This window comes from Enoplosus armatus (genome assembly GCF_043641665.1).
Source record: "Enoplosus armatus isolate fEnoArm2 chromosome 3 unlocalized genomic scaffold, fEnoArm2.hap1 SUPER_3_unloc_1, whole genome shotgun sequence".
NCBI lineage: Eukaryota > Metazoa > Chordata > Actinopteri > Centrarchiformes > Enoplosidae > Enoplosus > Enoplosus armatus.
In genome coordinates this window covers 155,416-176,729 of record NW_027261182.1, presented here as the reverse complement: position 1 = coordinate 176,729, position 21,314 = coordinate 155,416, and the positions used below count along the sequence as shown (strand labels likewise).

General features: G+C 44.1%; 1 protein-coding gene across 1 annotated transcript in view; it reads left to right on the top strand.

Moving 5' to 3' along the window:
* LOC139307102 (dedicator of cytokinesis protein 3-like) overlaps nucleotides 1-21,314 on the top strand; it is an 88,896-nt gene that overhangs the window by 5,981 nt on the left and 61,601 nt on the right. The window contains exons 4-5 of the mRNA XM_070930984.1: nucleotides 16,752-16,807; nucleotides 20,179-20,275. Of these exons, the coding sequence (XP_070787085.1) occupies nucleotides 16,752-16,807; nucleotides 20,179-20,275 (153 nt within the window). The remainder of the gene's footprint in view (nucleotides 1-16,751; nucleotides 16,808-20,178; nucleotides 20,276-21,314) is intronic.

The following is a 21,314-nucleotide window of genomic DNA, read 5'->3' as shown; positions in this document are numbered from 1 at the left end:
TCTTCCTTTTGCTTTTGAATTCTCCATTCCCTCTTTTTCTGTCCACATCTCCAATCTCTCTCTTTCCCCCCCCCCCCGTCTTTCTCTGTTGAGGTGATGTTGAGAAATGGGTTATTTACATAGCCAGCATTTCTGACTGCATTTTTAATGTGAAAGATACTTATGTAGATAAATTGCAGACTTTTTCCTCTCTGTCTGCTTTCTGCCTGACCTGTTTCTACTTTGCTTTTCTCTCCATCTATTACCTTTGCTCTCATTTCCTGACAGAATTTTAACTATAACGATCGTAGATTTTTGCTTGAATTTTATACTGTAAAAACAGCATAAACGTATATAACTATATATATATATAAAACTTCTGATGATTGAAAACAGAGCGATGCATGATTCATGGGAAGTATGAGCTCTAAGTAAAATTGTGATATTTAAATAGTGTATATCAAATAGTGTAACCAGGCAAAAACACCTCTTATCCTCAAAGGCAGCTTGCAGGCGTCATGAAATTCTGCCTGTGGTGCAGAATTTGCAGAAACAACTACAAATGCAATACAAAATTAAATCAGTGACATAATACGGGACATTTTTGGTTCAATTTTGTTGCACACCTTATTTGTATTTCCATCCCCGGCATGTTTTTTAGCTCTGGTTAACGCTGATAGCAGAAAACCTATGGCGTGTGATTGACAGCAGATATTCTCAGGAACAAAAGTAACATGGTCTGTTGTTTGATGGAACCCAGCGCAGCAGCACATGGTCTGATCTTTCAATGCAAAACAGCCTGTAGCGGTTTGTATCTGTACATCACAGTAACTATGATAACAATGTGACATGACGATAACTGCAAAGAAGCAGGCTTGTTTGTAGCAGACATGCCCTGTAGCTCCAGCTGATGATATCCCACTGTCGGCGGATGAAACCCACATACCCGGAAAAAAGTTTTTCAAGAATGAAGGAAAGAATACCAATTTCTAAAACCTTGACAAGTATCCTTGAAACTAAACAAGGGCTTTTTATTTTTAAATAATGGGTATGAAATACAGCAATTTCTGTAACTCTTGATACCAACCATGGTCAGGTGTGTTGGCGGGACTTGAACTTGTCACTTTTCTTGTGTATTACACTATGAAGGCTGCGCCTTTATTACTGTATTTAAATCATTGTAGCGTCTCGCTTCTCACGGCTCTCTACGATGGCCGGCTCCATCTCTGAGTGTGACCACGACCAACCACTTTAAACACTTTTACCCTCTGAAGTGGTCCGACGACACATCGCACAAACTACCTCTTTTTGAGCATACCCACGCCTTTAGAGTAATATGCAGGCATTACAAACGGCCTTTTATTATAACCCTCAGAAAAAAACGTTATTGGAGTTCAATTCAATTAGTACCTCCTGCTGCTTTTCCATGTTTAAAGCTACCAGCGCAGCTTTAACACATATCACCGGGTTGATGCTTTTGCCCAAATTGCCTCCCAGTTCGGTCTATTAACAGGATATTGTAATCTCACTGGGAAATGAACTCCCAGTCATTCCAGGTTTATACATTTTAATGTCCACAGGTTGAAGATTATTATCATATATACAGTATGAAAAAAAAGTCTTAATTTCCCCTTAATATTTTGTGCCGTTTAGAAGCGAAGACAAAACCCAGAAGTTAACTTATCAGAGTAGGTGTGTGACTTTCAGGTGCCGCAGTGGATTTAGAAGTATTATGTCTGATGAACGCAATGCAGTGTGATTAGGTAATCGACAGTCTCTTAACAGATTTTATTGAAGCAGCCTTCCTGACCCGGTGCTGCATATGACTCACACTAACAGCTTTATATCCATCTCTCTTCTTTAAGCACCATGTCTGGATCACGAGCTAACAGGCTTCTGGGTTTTTAGTCTTTAAAAAAAGAACCTCTTTTGTGTTTTGTCCTGCTCTGTCCCATTGCCCTCTACAGACCAGCCTTCTATTTTATTTTTCTTAGCTCCATCCTGCTCTGTGTGTCTGTAAGAGGCTTTGTTGTCTAGCTCTACTATATCTAGACAGCAGTGTTTCCTCTAGCTGTTGTGGTCCCCTGCTGGGTGTTCTGTGCTGTAGATAGGAGAGGTATTAACACGAGAGAGATCATCTGCTTAGGTTTTGTATTTCATCTTAGAAATAGGCAGAAAGAGAGTGAGTGAGAGTTGATTAAATAAAAGAGAAACGCCTCTGGTTTGGCTTAGAGATGATTTTAAATGCACGTACAACAATGTTTCTCGTGGAGTTCGAGTCATACAGCAGTCTTTTGATATGTAACTTGTAGTCAGTCATGTAGAAACTCACTATTATTACCTGTTACTATAGTGAGAGGTGAACACTGCTGTGAGCATCAGCTTACATACCGGCTGCAGCTCGCTCTATTGACCTCCGATCTCCTGCAGCGAAGGCCTTGTTATTGCGTAACGAGCTCAGAAGTGTATTATCAATAAAATATATTTATATATATTATCATACATTTCAAAGTTGGATGAAAAGATGTGTTTTGATGCATGTTTATAAATCAGACCAACAAAGTAAAAATCAGCTCTGATAATTTGTGAAAATAACCTGCATCATTGTGCCGATAAGTTAAACATCAGAGCTCCTGAAATGTTTCACCATATAAATATCGAGCTGCTGCTACGACTCAAAAGTAAGCTAGTTGTAGTTGTCGGCTAGTCGAAAGCTAGTTGACGGACATGTGTTCAGGGTTAGCAGGCTGTGAACTGACCAGGACTTGGATTTACTATAACCATGAAGTATCAATCAAGGTGTGGTTATTGGTCAATTTAAGTTAGCTGGTGTAACTGTGATGCTCTTCAGGGCATTTTGCATATCAACAGTTTCTCAATTTAATCTCCAGAAATGTTTTATAACATGATATTTGTACAGTATCACTACCATAATATAACAGAGGGTTGTATCCATGCAGCCCTCCCCTATGGCAGACCGGCTGTGTGGTGCTACTTGATGAATATGAACACACACTGCACTGTATCTCCATAATGCACAGGTCCAGGATGCTGCTGAGCATCTGATAAATGGGAAGTAGGACTGTTCCTCAGTCTGGACTCTGTGGTCGTCTAAAGGCCGCGGGTCCAGCTGAATAAAGTTTAAGACGGCATTCTTAAGTTTGGTTTATTGTTGATGTTTTAGACGTACAGACTGCTACCTATATCTAATGAAATACCTTAAATGCGCCTGTACAACATTGTAAAGATTGTACCAATTTGCATAATGTATGTGACATGTGAAAACGTTTCATGTGAAAGTTGGTAAGATGTTATAACAGAATAAGTCTTTTTAACAGCTGTTCTAATCTCAGATAGGTACAGACAGGGTTAAGGTTGACTCTGTGAAAAAAAGCTAGCTTGCAAGTGAAAATCAGATCTTGTTGAGAGCTTCCAAGGCTGCACCTCCAGAGAAAACCTTGACTTATAGCGGACTAACATAACAGCTTGGCTGTGGGCGGCGCACCACCAGTCATTTCTGTAGGTTACAACAAGGGCAATGGGATGCAGCGCAGCAGGGATAATAAGAAGGAAAAAGTTGAAGCTCAGGTTTCCTCATGCAAATCAAATATCGAGGATCTCGAGAGCACTGTTTAACAAAGAGAGCTCACTCTTCACTGAATCCCCGAAGAGCTCGACAGAACCAAGAAGACTCAAGACTCAAAACCATGATCCAAATCTCTAGTCACATTATTACTCAACTACAGATGGATCAAAGACCACGAAGTCTTGCCATTCTACGCTGTTTCTTTAAGAAGTGGAGTAACAGAGCAGCAGGAGGCAACGAACTTAAGACAGAAAATCCACAGAAACGTGCTGTTTAAGAACAGCTGTGCGATGTTTGAGACACCTGCTGCATACAACATGATCTCTTACCTTCATTGTGACAGAATCTGAATTATATTTAGTGAACTTTAAGCTGAGGCATCCTTAGCAAGAGTAACTTACTGCATGAGAACTGTGTAAAGGAGATTTAACAGCATGGTTCAGGAAAATGTGTTTGTTATGTGAAGGCTCGTCAGTTCAGAGACTTAGAGGAAGGTTCCTTCGTCTTTAGTGGAAACAAACTGAGGGACGCCAGTGTAACACAGTGACCTGTGTACGCTCGTAACACAGACACCCCAGGGATCTGGTTTAACGCTATATTGGGCTAAACAGCATTTACAGCAGTTAACCCTTTCAGTCCAGTGCTGGTCATGACGAGAGTCTGAGAGCAGAGAGATGTGAGACTTTAGTGCCAGATCCTCAGAAGAGCAGATAATCACAGTTTAGAGCTTTACTGGTTTGTTACCAATGATCCAAAATGTAAAAGTGTGTGTGTGTGTGTTTATGTTTAGTACAGTATATAAGGAGAGGCAGGTGTAAATGTGTGTGATTGTGTCATGTATGCAAACAACCGACATATAATTATACCCACTTGCATGCTACAGTATGCAGTCATATTTTTGCCTTCCTTGTGTGTGTGTGTGTGTGTGTGTGTGTGTGTGTGTGTGTGTGTGCTGTCTCTTCCTCGGCCTCTCTCTCCCAGCAGCGAGGCATCAGCCCAATCCTGTTAGTTCCACCCTAATCACCTGGTTTCTCTACAATAGGCTCGCTGGTCGAAACAAATCGCTATGTCTCCCTCAGGAAAAGCCTTCCTGCTCTGACTCGTCTCTAATCCAGCAGCACTATAGAGAACTTCACCCTCTGAGCTTCATCAGCATTCAGATTACCAGGACCATCAGGGCCACAGAGAGGGCAGCTCACAGTCAGCGAGAGCAGCGTTTCTCACAGCTCGGATCAACCAGGAGTTGCTGTTCCATCGGACTGTATGTAAAGATGGCCGACGCGTCTCCACTACAGACTGTATATAAAGATGGCCGACACGTCTCCACTACAGACTGTATATAAAGATGGCCGACGCGTCTCCACTACAGACTGTATATAAAGATGGCCGACGCGTCTCCACTACAGACTGTATATAAAGATGGCCGACGCATCTCCACTACAGACTGTATATAAAGATGGCCGACACGTCTCCACCACAGACTGTATATAAAGATGGACGACGCGTCTCCACCACAGACTGTATATAAAGATGGACGACACGTCTCCACCACAGACTGTATATAAAGATGGACGACGCGTCTCCACTACAGACTGTATATAAAGATGGCCGACGCGTCTCCACCGCAGACTGTACATAAAGATGGACGACACGTCTCCACTACAGACTGAAAAATGTATTGGACGCGTACTTTGATTTTTCAGTTTGGCCCATGTCCCATCCGCTAACATGGAGGGGGCGGGGTTTATGACCTCCAGCCACCAGGACTTGGTTGTGATATTTTGCACACTGCACTCTGGTGTGTGGGACTCATTGTAATCTGTGGCATATTGTCCATTTTTTGACATATAATTTATGTCTGAATAACACTGCTTGAAAGTAAAGAGCCTTAACTGACATTTCTCATCAGTTCCACTCTAAACTGGTAAAGTTCAGCTGGCAAAGGTCTCCTGAGATGTTTGGTGTCCCTCCGCCTGACCTTTAAAGATAATGCATGAGTTTCTCTTTAGAATAAAAGCAGCAGCAGGGCTGGCTGCCCAGATAGTGAAGAATCCCTGATGACGCTGTGTGTGAAGTGTGTGACTTCATGTGTGTGCTGACACACTGTTGGCATTTAGAGACATTTAGTTGTGGTTTTGTTGAAAACAGTAGTTAATTGAGTTAATTGGGGTTTAAGTTTAAGATATTTTTTCTGCATGTTTATAATCTTTAGCGTCTTTTTAGATCAGAGAAACATTTAAAAGTGAAATGTTTGTCAATCTGTCGTGTGTGTGTGTGTGTGTGTGTGTGTGTGTGTGTGTGTGTGTGTGTGTGTGTGTGTGCACCTCCCACAGCAGGCCAGTGAAGGGCGTCCTGTTTGTGTGTGAGGTGACTGCTGATCTACGCTGCCAAAGTGAACACACACCTGTCTGCCAACTGGTGTAAAAACACACACACACACACACACACACACACACACACACACACACACACACAGAGTAAGAAGTGACCATAGTCCTTCCTTCCCAGTGACATCCATGCATGTGTGTGTGCTTAGCTCAGTTCAGTGGAAGCGACTGCCTGTCCAATCACCTTCCAGCAGAGATTAGACCAATCAGGGTAGAGATTCAGAAACAAAGAACACACATACACACATACATGTACACTCATGTATGTGTGGACCTGTGGGACTGTGCTTGCTGTGCATTAGTCACGGTCATCAGTCCATTTAAACATGGATCAGCTTTCTGCAAAAACCCAACTGTGACGTCACCATCGGCTGTTCACACTGTGCACGCCTCACATGCACTAAGACATAGGCCAAGATTTAGGTTTTTAGACTGAATGTGTCACACTGAGACACTGAGTATGATCTTAAATGTTTAGACTGCATGGTGTCTTTGTCAGTTCTCTGTCTGGCACGCTCTTATAAACGCTGCTGCTCGTTTATAAAGTCACATCATTCAGAATCTAATTCACAGAAACCTCCGTCGATGAGCTTGAGAGCTTCCGTGGTTTCTCAGCATGTGCTGACAAACATTACAGAGGGACGCCACGTGAACATTTTCAATAAAAAAGTATGCAAATATGGTTTAAATGTTTTCAAGATGTTTGAGTTATGGTCTCAGCTGCTCATATTCTCGGCTTTCAAGACAGACAGTAAAGTTTCAGTCAGTTTTGAAATAAGATATCGTCCATTTATCTGCAGGAAGCCTAAAAATGAGAACTTTTTCACAGGTTTTGCACTTGTTTTTGTTTACTTGTTTAAAGTTTGTGTGAGATGAGAATATATTTGAATATAATCGCTTACGTGCCGTCAATCACCAGCTGTGATCAATATAAAGGTAGAGGCTAAAAGATCAACTGAAATGAGCAAAAACAGTAACTTTATATTAGCCATAGCCTCTAATGCATGAGTTATTTTACCCTTTTTACAGGTGAACAGTACGCACTCATCTACAATTGTTCTGAAGTTACAGTGTTTTATAGAAAGAAAAAGTGATGTTCAGTGTGGGGAAATGGAAAGTTTGGCTTGGATGTCTTTTCAGACCCAGCGTGGATGAAACGCAGCTTGTTAAATATGTCAGATACAACTGAAACAAAGCTCTCTGACATGCGCTGTCAGTGTGGACGTCCTCCCTGTCTCTAGTTCACTCTCTCTAGCTACAGGTGTGTGTGTGTGTGTGTGTGTTGTGGTCTTTGCCTTCACTTCATTTGCTATGTTAGCATCAGGGTCAAAGTTGTCCTCCTGTATCACAGGTTGGACATCTGAAAGCTAATGAGTGAAAGGAAAACTAGATGAAGAGAGCGACAGAAAGGAAATATATTTGAGCGTGTATTGGTGTCCGCCTGTTTGCTTTTCGGAGGGTTTTATCACTCTGGGATGTCGAGCTCCTCAGCGCTGCCACAAACAGCGGCCATAAAAGGCTTCTCTCTGCAGGACACAATGCGTGGAGATTACACCTGGCACAATACAAACATGATGGTTTAGACTGCTGTGTCTGTGAGCCGCCAGTAAGTGTGTGTCCGAGTGTGTGTTGTGTGTGCTGTTTGTAATTGAGAAAGGGACCGAGGATCTACTCAAACTCAGACTGAATGGATGATGAAGAAGTAGAAGTCTGTAAACTGTTGACATCTATGTGGACATTTAAGACACGAGGACGCTGCGGTGTATAAAACAACGCTTTGACACCAAGTTACTGCAGAGACAGCGAGAACCTAATCTGACCCAATAATAAGGCAACAATTAAACAACCACAAAACACAAGAAGTTATGAGCATAAGAACTGAAACTGAAAACTGGAATGATGCTCACATTCAGCAGGTTGTTCTCTTAACTACCGTATTGGCCTGAATTTAAGACCCTGAAGAAGACACGATTTCACACTAGTTCTGTTGGGGTACTGTCCGAGGACACGAGAGTCCTCAAGCCTTTTCTCTCATAAAAGTGAACCATTCAATTATCCCATTAAATAACGTAAATCCCACATTTATGTCACATACTCACTCACTCCTGTCAGGCTCTTGGAAGAAGTCATAATTATTAGTTCCAGTGAGGATTCTTCAGACTGTCTTGCACAGCGGTGTTTCTTGGTTGCTTGACAGATGATTCAGTCGACAGTCTGTTTCTGCAGCAGACTTCATGACTCGTTTCCACTCGTCATAAATTTTACTTGAGAGTATCTTGAAAAGACTGTGCAAACAACCCATAATACAACTCCCTCTGTAGGAGCTGGTGTTAAACAGGTACTCTGATGTTGTGAACAAGTAAATGTTTTATTCTGGGGCCGATACGGTGATAAGAACACCAGAGACAATCCCTGACAGCTAGCATGCTGGCTAGCTAACACGAGTCATGACAAGTGTCACTTTGGAGTGATGTTTTCTAATAAGCCGATCACCGTCAGTGCATGGTAACTACTCAGCTGAGCCAACATGGACATGGAGGATAACACGTTGAATCCTGACTGTTATTTAGGGAGACATTTCAGTCAGAACTCAAAGGCTCAAACTGTAAACAAAATGTGTTGAAAAGCAGCAGGAAAGATGCAGGTACAAAACTGATGTTTCTGTTCATTGTTACACAGAGCATGAGCGTCTTTTGGACATGTCGGTTCACATAACTACGAAGTCTGACGAGATGTGAACAGTCTTCCAAAAATATCAGCCAGGAGTGGCAATATGACATTTAGCAGGTCGGCCTGCGACGTGAAAACAGACTTATATAAGGGGGGGGGGGGGGGGGGAGAGAGAGAGAAGGAGGGAGGGAGAGAGAGAGACTGAGAGAGAGAGGAGAGAGAGAGAGAGAGAGAGAAGGAGGGGGAGAGAGAGAGACTGAGAGAGAGAAGGAGGGAGGGAGAGAGAGAGAGAAGGAGGGAGAGAGAGGGAGAAGGAGGGAGGGAGAGAGAGAGAAGGAGGGAGGGAGAGAGAGAGAAGGAGGGAGGGAGGAGGGAGAGAGAGAAGGAAGGAGGGAGAGAGAGGGAGAGAGAGAAGGAGAGAGGGAGGAGGGAGGGAGAGAGAGGGAGGAGGGAGGGAGAGACAGAAGGAGGGAGGGAGGGGAGAGAGAGAGACTGAGAGAGAGAGGGGAGAGAGAGAGAAGGAGGGAGGGAGAGAGAGAGAAGGAAGGAGGGAGAGAGAGAGGGAGGAGGGAGGGAGAGACAGAAGGAGGGAGGGAGGGAGAGAGAGAGACTGAGAGAGAGAGGGGAGAGAGAGAGAAGGAGGGAGGGAGAGAGAGAGAAGGAGGGAGGGAGGAGGGAGAGAAGGAGGGAGGGAGGAGGGAGAGAGAGAAGGAAGGAGGGAGAGAGAGGGAGAGAGAGAAGGAGAGAGGGAGGAGGGAGGGAGAGAGAGGGAGGAGGGAGGGAGAGACAGAAGGAGGGAGGGAGGGGAGAGAGAGAGACTGAGAGAGAGAGGGGAGAGAGAGAGAAGGAGGGAGGGAGAGAGAGAGAAGGAAGGAGGGAGAGAGAGGGAGGAGGGAGGGAGAGAGAGAGACTGAGAGAGAGAGGGGAGAGAGAGAGAAGGAGGGAGGGAGAGAGAGAGAGAGAAGGAGGGAGGGAGAGAGAGAGAAGGAGGGAGGGAGAGAGAGGGAGGAGGGAGGGAGAGAGAGAGACTGAGAGAGAGAGGGGAGAGAGAGAGAAGGAGGGAGGGAGAGAGAGAGAGAGAAGGAGGGAGGGAGAGAGAGGGAGAGAAGGAGGGAGGAGGGAGAGAGAGAAGGAGGGAGGGAGAGAGAGGGAGAGAAGGAGGGAGGAGAGAGAGAAGGAGGGAGGGAGGAGGGAGAGAGAGAAGGAGGGAGAGAAGGAGGAGGGAGGAGGGAGAGAAGGAGGAGGGAGGGAGGAGGGAGAGAAGGAGGGAGGGAGGGGAGAGAGAGAGAGAAGGAGGGAGGGAGAGAGAGAGAGAGAGAGAGAGGAGGAGGGAGGGAGAGAGAGAAGGAGGGAGGGAGGGGGAGAGAGAGAAGGAGGGAGGGAGGAGGGAGAGAAGGAGGAGGGAGGGAGAGAGAGAGAGAGAAGGAGGGAGGAGGGAGAGAAGGAGGAGGGAGAGAGAGAAGGAGGGAGGAGGGAGAGAAGGAGGAGGGAGAGAGAGAAGGAGGGAGGAGGGAGAGAAGGAGGAGGGAGGAGAGGGGCTAAAAAGGAGAGCAGTATTTGCTGACATTGTTATTTTTATGGCCTTCTTGCCTTTATGAACAATCTGGTTGCCGTGGAAACGTCAGAGACTATTCAGAAAGACGCTCATTGTTGAAGAATCAAACAAAGGAAGTTGTTATTTTTTCGTCCCGGCCGAGTGGGAACCACTGCGTGGAGTTATAGACCAGACTCGTTATGATGCCGTATCACAGTCCTGTTTCCAGCTCGCAACAAGGACGACGAACAGAGCGCAAAGGAAGAAGAGAGCAGGGGGTAGACTGGAGGGGGGGGGTCAGAGGATGAAGTCCTCCAGGAGAGTAGAGAGCAACGTCAACGAGAAGCTGCAGCTTCTTCTGCTTCCAGCTCGTGACCGAAGCGACTGGAACACTTTATCAGCAGCTCATCAGCAGGTGTGATGAGACAGTAATCAGGTGCAGGAGACCAGAGAACGTACGACGTGGCGAAGGAGCAGGAGGCCGCGATGACCTCTGACCTTTATGACACGCGAGGAAAACAGGTTGATCATAAAAAGGAGGAGAGAACTCCGAGTGGGATTTCAGTCATGTAACAGCGTTTCCTCTGTGAGATCTGTCTCACCCACTGAGGCCGGAGGTCGTGTTGAGATGAGACGCTAAATGAGCTGAAACACATTAAGCACGATCTGTTAATGTTTTCAACTTCGACTTTTGAACTTCTGCGCGGTGTTTGAGCCGTACTGACTTTGATAAGTGCTTTAAACCCAATGCGGCGATATTTGAAGTGTTTTTTTAATATGGCGTGGCCTCTACCACGACTAAGTGGTCCCCGCCCACTGTCTTTATGAGCAGGGATCAGCCAGGACTCGCTCTCGCTTCATGTTGTGCTGTACCTTTGTGTTCCTCTCACGGCCGATGCCCTGCAGCTGAACTGAGTGTTTGGAATAGCTCAGGTCTCCCTCCCTCTCTCAGGATTATACTCCCACCTTCCTGTATGTAGAGACATTTCTAGCGCCGTGTGCTCTTAAACCCAGTTCTACCTGTCCGACGCAGGATCGGACGTTGACACCGTGAGTGGACGTACTCTTGACTAATCTGGAATATTTGAGTGGTTTCAGCTCTGCTGGTTTACTGAAATCGCCGTGTCAAATTAAGGCAGCGTGTGCGTGAGATCCGCCCCTGTCCTGGAACTGAAACCATCTTTCTGTGGACAGATAATCTTGTGGAGGCTCAGCTGCTTGGTGAAAGCCACATTTCAGTGAAGTGATTTGGTCGACTTGACTGTCTGTTCTACAGTTAATCTCCAGATGTTTAGCTAAGACTCCCACTCATCCCGTAAGTGTCCTCTCAGAACACTTTGACACTTTCAGGACATCAGCGAGGGTCCACCTCAGTGTAGGTCCATTAGAACATAACCAGTTAGCGTCTTTGTGGCCGACGTCTCGTGCTGTTTTCCCACCGGCCTGACCTCTGAGCTGCCTCTGGATTCTAACTCCACTTAGTGTCTCTCACGATGTCCTTTCTCGCATTAATCGGTAAAGCATTTAACTCACATCTGCCTCCCTCGACCTGCACGAATGATCCGGCCCTAAAATACCTTTACCTCCAGCAGCTCTTTGGCAACAAGTGGTGGATAAATTCCATCTTTCAAGTCATAATAATACGCAAATAATCACTGTTCCAACAGCAGTGAGGTTACAAAGACCATTCATTATTTAATAGTCTAGCAAAGATAGAAGTGGGAGAGTGAGAGTGGAGAAACGAAGGCAAATATTTCTGTTTCACTGAAAGCAAACATCAGCTGATATGATGATCTGTGACGACTGTGACGACAGTTTGTCTGTAAGAATCTGTCTCATATTGATTTTTAGTTTTTTGTGAATTCACGACGTATTTAAAGGCCTGAGGCGTCCCAGAGTTTCCCTGCTGTGGGTCACCTCCAGTTAAGAAGTTGCTCTTCTTATTAGAACCATTAAAACCGTTTCATCTGATATTTATGGAGAATGTATGAATTATTGTGGTTTCATGCTTTTTGAGAGATTTGTTACCCTGATGAGGATAAATGAGACATTAAGAAAAGGGTGCTCGCTCTGCAGGAGAGAAGCAGCAACTCCTCATAAAGACATCAGGTCGAAATGTGATGAAGAAGAAGAAATAAAAATATAAATATACTGTATATATACGTATTGTTTCATTTAACTTGGTGCGGTTGATTTTCACTTTCAGTGGACTTTTATGAAGATTAAAACAAAGCATTTAAACACACTGACGGTGCTTTTATTCAGCCGTGTTGTGAGCAGAGACGGTGGAGGCTGGACAGAAGGAGGAGTCTCCATCAAGACAGATGGGCTCAGTGTTGTCGATGGCGAGGTCTTGAATAATTTACGGCGGCGGTGAAAAGGAACACCCACATTAAAGATCAGGGACGGGACTGTAACCTGCTTCTTGTCCCTCTAACTTCAACATGGCCGACTTGTCTGTGCGCTCTGCTGTAATTGACCTTATCTGGAGTCAAGAAGACGGAGAAACAGCTGAATATAAAGCATCAGTCCCCGCTGATCTCTGTATCAACACCTTAAACCTTTTTCACGTCCCATTTTATATTATATTCAGGAGATTTAAAAGATCATTGAGGTGGAGGCACCTGCTGTCAGCCAGGCTTCGTTTTTTTCACGGAGAACGCCCGAGTCCTGGAAATCCTGGAAATGAGAGCCTTAAGCTTTGCCTGTACACCGTTGGACATTGCATGATACAGTATATTAGTGTGTAAATGTGAGTATAAGCCAATATTGTTTGCATGAACAGATGCACATTTACACACAATCACACACACATATGGACAATAGAGCCTATCAGACTCAGCGGTGCTTCGGGTATTTAGGTGGATAATAAGCCATTATTTGCATTTGCTTGGATTTGTCTCCTGGACAATTGGGGGAAACCAACAATTGGCTGGTTATGTGCCTCTGAAAGCGTAAACATCTGTTAGGAGTTGTAGAGGAGAAAGAAAAGGGAGGACGGTAATTATGCGTCTCTGTATTATAATCTTCTCTCGGCCGCAGTCTTCCTTTTTCTGTTTCTGATGTTCTGCTGTATATTTCTCTGTTTCTGTTTCCTTCTTCTTCTCTGACTGTTTGTTGAGATACTTCATATCTCACAATGATTGGCACTTAAACCGCAGGTCACGGCGAGGTGGCGGACGGCGTTTGCAGCTGACTGGTCCGGAGGGAGACTGTGTTATTTGTGGGCGGATGACATGTTTACTGCAGCCTTGTTCCTCTCCTGTTCACTCATCCTTGTGCGTCTGTATCCTTTCTTATGCTTTCGTGTCTTTGTCTGTCGCTGTCGGTCTATACCTTCCTTTATTTTTATCTCTTCTTGTCTCCGTCTTTTCTCTCTTTTTCTGTAACACGGTGACCTTTTAAGTGAGCCAGTGCTTCAACACCAACAGCTAAATTAGGAAGAAGGCAACACTGTGATGACCTCCTGCCCATCACGCACACACACACACACACACACACACACACACACACACACACTCTCACACACACACACACACACACACACACTTTGAGCCAGGTTGCATCAGAGAGGAGCCTGAGGTGTTCTGAATGCACTGACCTGTTAACAACCATCCATTGTCACAGCTAACCAGGCAGACAGGAACAAGATGTACTCTGTGTGTGTGTGTGTGTGTGTGTGTGTGTGTGTGTGTGTGTGTGTGTGTGTGTGTGTGTGTTCATCATAGCAACACTGTTCTATTTTATGAGCTAAAACCAAATAAAACTATTACAACAAATGCCGTCAGTCAAGAAAAGGCCACAAGATAGAGGAAGAGACTGAGTTTGCCTGCCGAGATCCTCAGACAAGGACTTCCAGTTCATGTGACCGTGAACTGTGTTTAGTGTCCAAACTGGTGGATCCAGACTTTGGACAGCCAGGCCCAGAATCATGTGGTAGTGTTTGTTTCCACTGCAGCATAGACAGCCGATTGTTTGGTGCTACAGGACGTAGTTGTTGTCAAGTTTCTACCACGCTTGGCATCATCCAGGGGCTTCAGTTGGGTGGCTGTGAAAAGGTGAGACAGCTAACAGATAGTTGTGGAGTGTGTCAGCCTTGATACAGACGATAAAAGTCCGGTCTTCACAGTGGCGATGGTCTGCGTTCTCCAAATGTAGTCTAAAAAGCACATTTGACCAGATTCTGAGTCCAACTTCACATGCAGTTATTTATTTATTTATTGTATTTCAGTCTGATGTTTTCTCTCATTCCTAATAACACACCATGAAATAAGTAACCAACAAGTTGCCGTCATAGTTAGACCAATGTGGAGGAAAATAATCAACATGTCCAATACTTGGGGTTATTTGTTTATGACTAAATATCTGCAAAACTAGTGACAGACTCAAAGAGCTGCTAGCATGGCTGCAGACTCTCAGTCCTGTTTATTAACTGATGCAAAGTAACCAGTAAGCAGCTGCAAAACATGTGGTGCAGTAAAAAGAACAATATTTCCCTCTGAAATATACATATATAATATATAAGTACAGGCGTAAAGTACAAGTACCCCAAATTCAACTTAAGTACAGTACCTGAGTAAACGTGCTCAGTTATATTCATGTTTCTTCTCTAGTGTCAACAAAAGCTAAAGAAAAGTACAGAACCAGAACAGAGTTGTAAAGATGCAGCAATGGAGCAGAGTTGTGAGTACGAAGAGGTTGTTTTTCTGACCAAACCGAGTGTGTTCATGGCTCTGGGCAGACAGATAAATGAGGCAGCTCTCTGGAGGCAGGGCCGCCACCTGAACCCCTCCTGTCAAATGCATGGCTAACCACAGCTACTCTATTTCTCCTTAGCACTATTGTCCTCATTCCTTCCTGTCTTTATAGGTCTCTCTCCGACTCCCTCCCTCTCCGGCGCCCTCTTTGTCTCCTCCTAAAGTACATTCACACTGAATAACAGAGGAAGGTGCTCCCCTGTGTTTTATTATGGGATGTTTGACCCTAAAAGGTCTTTTGACGAGCGCCGCAGAATACATCTCTGTCGGCAGGAGGAGCAGCTGAAATGTTGCCTGAAAGACAGCAGGGTTATTATGCACGATGGCACAGGAGTCTTTTCTAACTGCTGCCAGAGGCTGAGCTTTCAGAGCACAGATAGGACATACATCTTCACACACACACACACACACACACACACACACACACACATGCTGGCACCTAAGCTAATACTGGCTATATTGGCATGCAGGCTAGCTGACGACTGAGGGAACACATAAATAGGATTCTAACACAAACACACACACACGTACAGTAGTGTACATAAGGATGTTTTCATACATGAACAAACACACACAAACAACACACAGACGTCCAATCCTAAAATAGATTCCCTCCTCTCTGCCTCTGCTCTTCTTCTCCTCTCTGAAACATGGAGTGGAATATGAATGAAATCCCTGCAGGTTTCCCTCAGTACTGCTGCAGCACCAGCTACACTTTGTTACTTCTACACTCACACATTTTCCATAAAATAGGTCCTTGAGGAAAGATGTCACTTGAGGTACAAAGATTTTATAACACAAAATACCTCATTACTTCCACATCTGAGGTATAATACAGTGTGTAGAGATAAAGTGGGATGACTTCCTGAGAAAACCGTTTCATTTCACATCGAAAGACAAGGTGATGTAAAGGCGGCCACAAAGCTGCACTGGGTCTCAGTGGGTCCTCGCATCAGGGGCCACACATGCTGCAGAGGCACTGATGGACTTGTCAGAGACCTGGGGAGAAAACATCTGTTGTTCTGCAACATTAAAGGGGAAATAAAAAATAAAGTCATTTGAAAGTAGCATAGCTGAGCAAGTTGATGAGCACCAGCATCTCTGTGAAGCTGTGCAGAATGTTTGTACAAACATGAAACCAAAGATTCTTCATTATAAATTGAGAAATGACGCATCTAAGACGGACAAATGTTCAGGAGATCAAGATAAATGCAGTTTGAGGGAATATAAAAAGTCATACTGCATAATGTCACTTTAAATCCCTGGTTTCCAAGAACGTACATTTAGAAACTGAACAACAGAAAAGACAAGAAAATGCATTTCTGTATATCTGCTGTATCTGCAGTCTGAGTGTTTATATTAAAACAAATGAAGCGGCCTGCGTAGCATGCTAGCAGCTTCCATTATAACCTTCACAGCACCTCACATGAATTATTGAACAGCGCACCTCAGAGACACAGTGCATGTTTTGTAGCAGCGCTGTACGGGGCAGGTAGTCTTCACTCCACATGTATCCAGCTTGTTCTGTCTGTCTGTGTTGCAGGTTGGGGAGTAGTGGAGGGTACTCTACATTAAATTAAATATTCACAAAATAAGCTAACCCTTTCAGCCCCTCTAGTGGCATGGCTCTATGGGTGGTGAAGGTCGACAGGTCGTTCGGTCGGTTAGTCGTCACTGAAATATCTTGACAAATATAAGATGGATTGCCATGAAATCTTGTTCGGGCGTTCATGTCCCCTGAGGGTGAAGGTGCAGTGTCTCTTTATTAGTATATCTATAGAAAGGATGGTTTTTATCCTGGTTTTAATTGTCTGTTTTTTCTGTCTCTGTCTCTCCAGGGAGTTTTCCCCGCCGGCTACATTCACCTGAAGAAAGCCATCGTCACCAACCGGGGGTAAGACTACCAACCTCTAAGATATATATATACCACAACCTCTGGGGCCTTAATGTTCACACTTCAATTAACACCTACATTTACTCCAACATCATACTTGTTTAATTAGAGAAATATGAGAGAAGTTGGTGAAAGTGGGAGTCGACATCAAACCAAGTAGAATAACTGCAAACAGCTCGAATAAACTGCACTGCTTTAAGAGGAAGGTCATCGCATGATGTAAGTCTATTTTTCGTATCTATGTCAGCATCTTTATGTCGCTGCAACACTGATCTGATTGTCTGAGACAATACAAGCTTAAGTCGCTCTCGTCTATCTGCCACAGTTGAGCATACTTTATTTCCACAGCGCTGCGAGGCTTTTTCTTCCTCTTGTAGCTGAAGCCATTTAGGGGATAATTTGATTAAATCTCGTTTTCTGTCGGGATCAGTTGTTTTGAGACCCATTCTCTCTAAATAAGGTATGAAGCTCCTCGTTTCTGATTCCCTTCCAAGTTCAAGAGTACATATTTTAATACATTTGCATAATGATTGGAAAAGGATTGGCTTTTTTTTAACTTGAGATTAATCAAGTTGCGGAGTGTGTCTCGATTTGCATAAGAGTGTTTTAATTAAAGGCAGGGAGAGTAAATTAATTGGAATTAGTGAATCCTTTACTGTTTCAAGCAGACCTCCAGGGCAGAGGGAGAGATCGCTTTCAGTGCAGAGAGCCGGAGTGTATTCGACTGAATCTGGGCAGCTGGTGCGTGGTGACAAATATAGCAATGGACTGTTGACCTAGTGGGTCTGAAAGCAGCATATATATGTGTGATGTACATGTGAGACACGTGACCATTAATGTCAAAGTCATCATAGAAAAACTGAAGATCAAAATGGGATTCTGCACACTGTCCAAATCTTGACAATATACTATTTTCTATTTCTTATTTAAGGTCAATAAATGTTTCTGTTTGTGAGACACTGGATTTTACATTGTTTGGCTCTAACTCTCTCAGACTGGACTCCTGTCCTGTGGAGATAACTTCACAGATCACTTCCCACTCGCAGCTCTCTGGCACGAGACAGAAGCTGCCAGTCACCTTCAGGGTCATCACATTGAAATATGGGTTATCTATATTTATCCAAAACGTGTTTTATTGATTTTGAATGGTTCTCGTTGAGTCGGTCCGGCCGACACCGCTGAGTGAACACAGGGGAAACACAGATGAAGCAGGCTCCGGCTTGAGCACTGCGTCAAGTTGTCAGGATGTTGTGAAGAACGCTTTGGCGGCTGTCTGCTTCTCTGCAGGATGAATACACTCTCAGAGCTGACGTTTATATATATCAGAAAACAGCTCCCCCGCACTTCAGGATCACACCCGGAGAGACAAATAAACCTGTAAACACACACACACGAGACACACAGACTCTGACAAGATGCCGTTGCATATTGAATAAACACATGTACAGTGAAAGGCAATTTAAAACACACACATGCAGGTATGAATAAAGGAGATGTACGCTCCTCAAACACCTCAGGCTCCCTGGACAGACTTCTCCCTGTAAATCCAGTGTTCGCCCCCTGAGGGAGGATTAGAAGCCTCGGTGAGCTTCATCGCCTGGGATTACTTTTACTTTGCTGTTTCAGGCCCTATTTTCCTCTATTTTTATGCAGGTGCGTAGCGTAAGTCGTGCACAGAGTGAAAAGGACTTTTTCTCCATCTGCTCCTTCACGCTGAGAGAGAGTCTGTCCTTCATACAGAATGACAGCATTGGTTGTTTGTTCATACGGCTTAAAATGACCCGTGTTTATTTTCAATGGCAGGAAGTCGTGCGATGTCCCTGAAGTGCATTGACAAGTCTTTGGCAGGAGGTTTCTGTGGATGCTTAGATGTAAAAAGTGATGTTCAAATGACAGATTGATGCATGAATCATCTCATCGGTTGTTTAGGAACTGGTCGGCAGACAAAAGAAAGACGAACCTGGAGAACATTCGGGTATAAAAGCTGGACAAATTGCTTCAATAAACTCTGTCATTGGGATAATTGTGTATCTGTCTGTTATACAGACAAAATATCAAACACACGCTGGGTTTGTGGTGAAACAAAGTCAGTTAAAGTAGCCAAGAGACAGAATAATAAATGGCTTTAAAGTTTTAAGCAGCTGAGGGCTTTAATTATTTTCAGAAGACGTAACAGAAAGAATCATGTTTCGTCTTAAAAAGAGAGACAGAGAGTGTGTTAGTAATTCTGTTATTCTCTTTGCAAATATTTTACTGTCAGAGATAGAAATATTTGGATGGAGCAAAAGTGGCTTTAGACAGAAATGTCAGCTTGGAGAGAAACGAGTGTGGGGGGGGGAAATGAGGGAAGAAGAAGTGAGTAGATGTAAGGAGGATCATAGAAAAAGAAAAGGAAGTGAAGGAGAACAGGTGTAGATAAGAAAGAAGTGGAGAGAAGGAAGAGCACTGAGAGGAAAGATGGAAATGTGCCAGAACAAAGAGAAAACTTGAGGAGGAACAGAAGGAGGGAGGGGAAGAGGGAGGGAGAGATTAGATTGAGTGAAAAGTAGAACAGAGGAGAAGAGGAGGAGAAGCGTCTGAGATACAAGTGTAACTAATGTGGGTGAAATCACCAGGCGGCCGCCAGCTACGACTCCGCTGGGAGATCAGCTAATCTAGCACACTGCTTTTATTAATTAATCAGTTATGAGACAGAGAGAGAGAGAAAGGATAGAATACGTTAGAGACAGAGTAAAAACCAAGAGTCAGGGAGGGAGGAGAAGAAAGGTAGCACGGGAAGAGAGGGAGAATAAAGAAGTGTGAGACAGAGAGAGGCGCTCTGATATTCCTGACTCCAGGGCTGAGACAGTGACTCAGCTTTCAATTTCAGCCAACAACTCCCCCATGTTCAAAATTATGGATAAGGGAGGTTGGAGAGGAAGGAGGGAGTTAGCGCACAACGATTTTTCAAGTCAGCGAAGTGAGCTGAGGTCCTTTTCTTCAGGTGGAGCGGGAGTTTACTCAGTTTGGAAACATTAGGAGGGTTGAAAACTCACTGTGGAAGAGGCTTTGTAAGGTTGGTCATTTTAAGTGGGAGCTGTTTGTATGGACATTATGATTTCAACACCTTTCTGTCTCTAATATTCTAGATATGCAACACAACATGAGATAAAAGCAACGTACTGTTGTGTTTTCGTTAGCTTAGAACGAGCCCTTCATATCTACAGAGGGTGCGGGTCCTCTTCCTCGGGGCCCGCATGCCTAGAAACGCAATTCACTTTAACTCACCATCGTTGAAGCCGAACTGTGTGCAACGCAACACAAACAAGACAAACAAGGTCAACGGTTGATTGGGTTTCTCTCGCTCTTCTTTCTGTTGTGTCCCTGTTCAGGCCACATGAGACTGTGGTGCCTCTCGAAGACCCCATTGTTACTGAGGTGACGTCAACACTACAGGAATGGGCCTTACTATGGAAGCAGCTCTATGTGGTAAGCAGCACATTACCTTTCTTTAAGTGTGTCACGTCACTACATAACCAGTCATGCTGAACATAGGTCATTAATTATGCTTATTAATGCTTTAATTAGCACATCTGTCAACCTACTTGTCTATACAAGTCTGGTGTTATTACCAGCTTCGGCATAAAGAATGGAGTCACGGCAGTAACATGAGGAACCTCCTTATTCGTACATTTCGACTGAAGGTTTCCAATTATTTAATGAGCTCAGTTCTGTTCACTAGTAAAAATGCATGATTCAAAAGAAGTTCCTCAATGTGTGTTGCTTTTATTTTATAATTGGCCCTCCATGACTGCAGCCTCATTGGTTCTTGCTGGCGTTTCATTCAGTTCTGATCAGGAGTTCTTGTGCTTGTACTCCTGCTCTTTACCCTCCTTTTCCCTTCTTGTTTTGTTGAGTCGAGCCTGTCGACGGTTCATTAACACCTGACTATTGGGGTTAGATTTTATTTTGTCTGGCTGGTGATACATCCTTTCATTTTCACGCTATGCATATATGAAAACAAAAAAGAAAGGTGGTCAGGGTCTATTTCCCTTTTCAAGCTGGAACAATGAATAAATAAGCATCACTTCACTGAGCTGCGTCTCACAGCCGAGAGCAATGGTGGTAAGTATAAAAAACGATTGTTGTTTTAATGAGTTCTCTCAAGAGGAGATCAAATCTACGTCTTTGGGACTCAAGCTGAAAATGTTTGATTATAGCAGCAACATGCGAGTGGTTATATTACAGGAATGACAGAAATGCACCTGCTGCACTGACTGCACGGTGAAGAACATGCCGTTCAGATCTGTGGTGTTTTATTACTCTCTGTACCTCCTCTGTCCGTCTGTGGTGCTTGTTTTTGTTCATTTGTGTGCCATCTGTCTTTTTATCTTAAACCTCTGAAGGTTTTGTCTGTCACAGTATACGGTTTTATTGGATATCCTTCTTTATATAAATCTGAATGAAATCTAAATCTGTCGTGTTCTTTGCCTCACTCATCTTCCTCCTGTCCTGCCAGTCTCTGTCT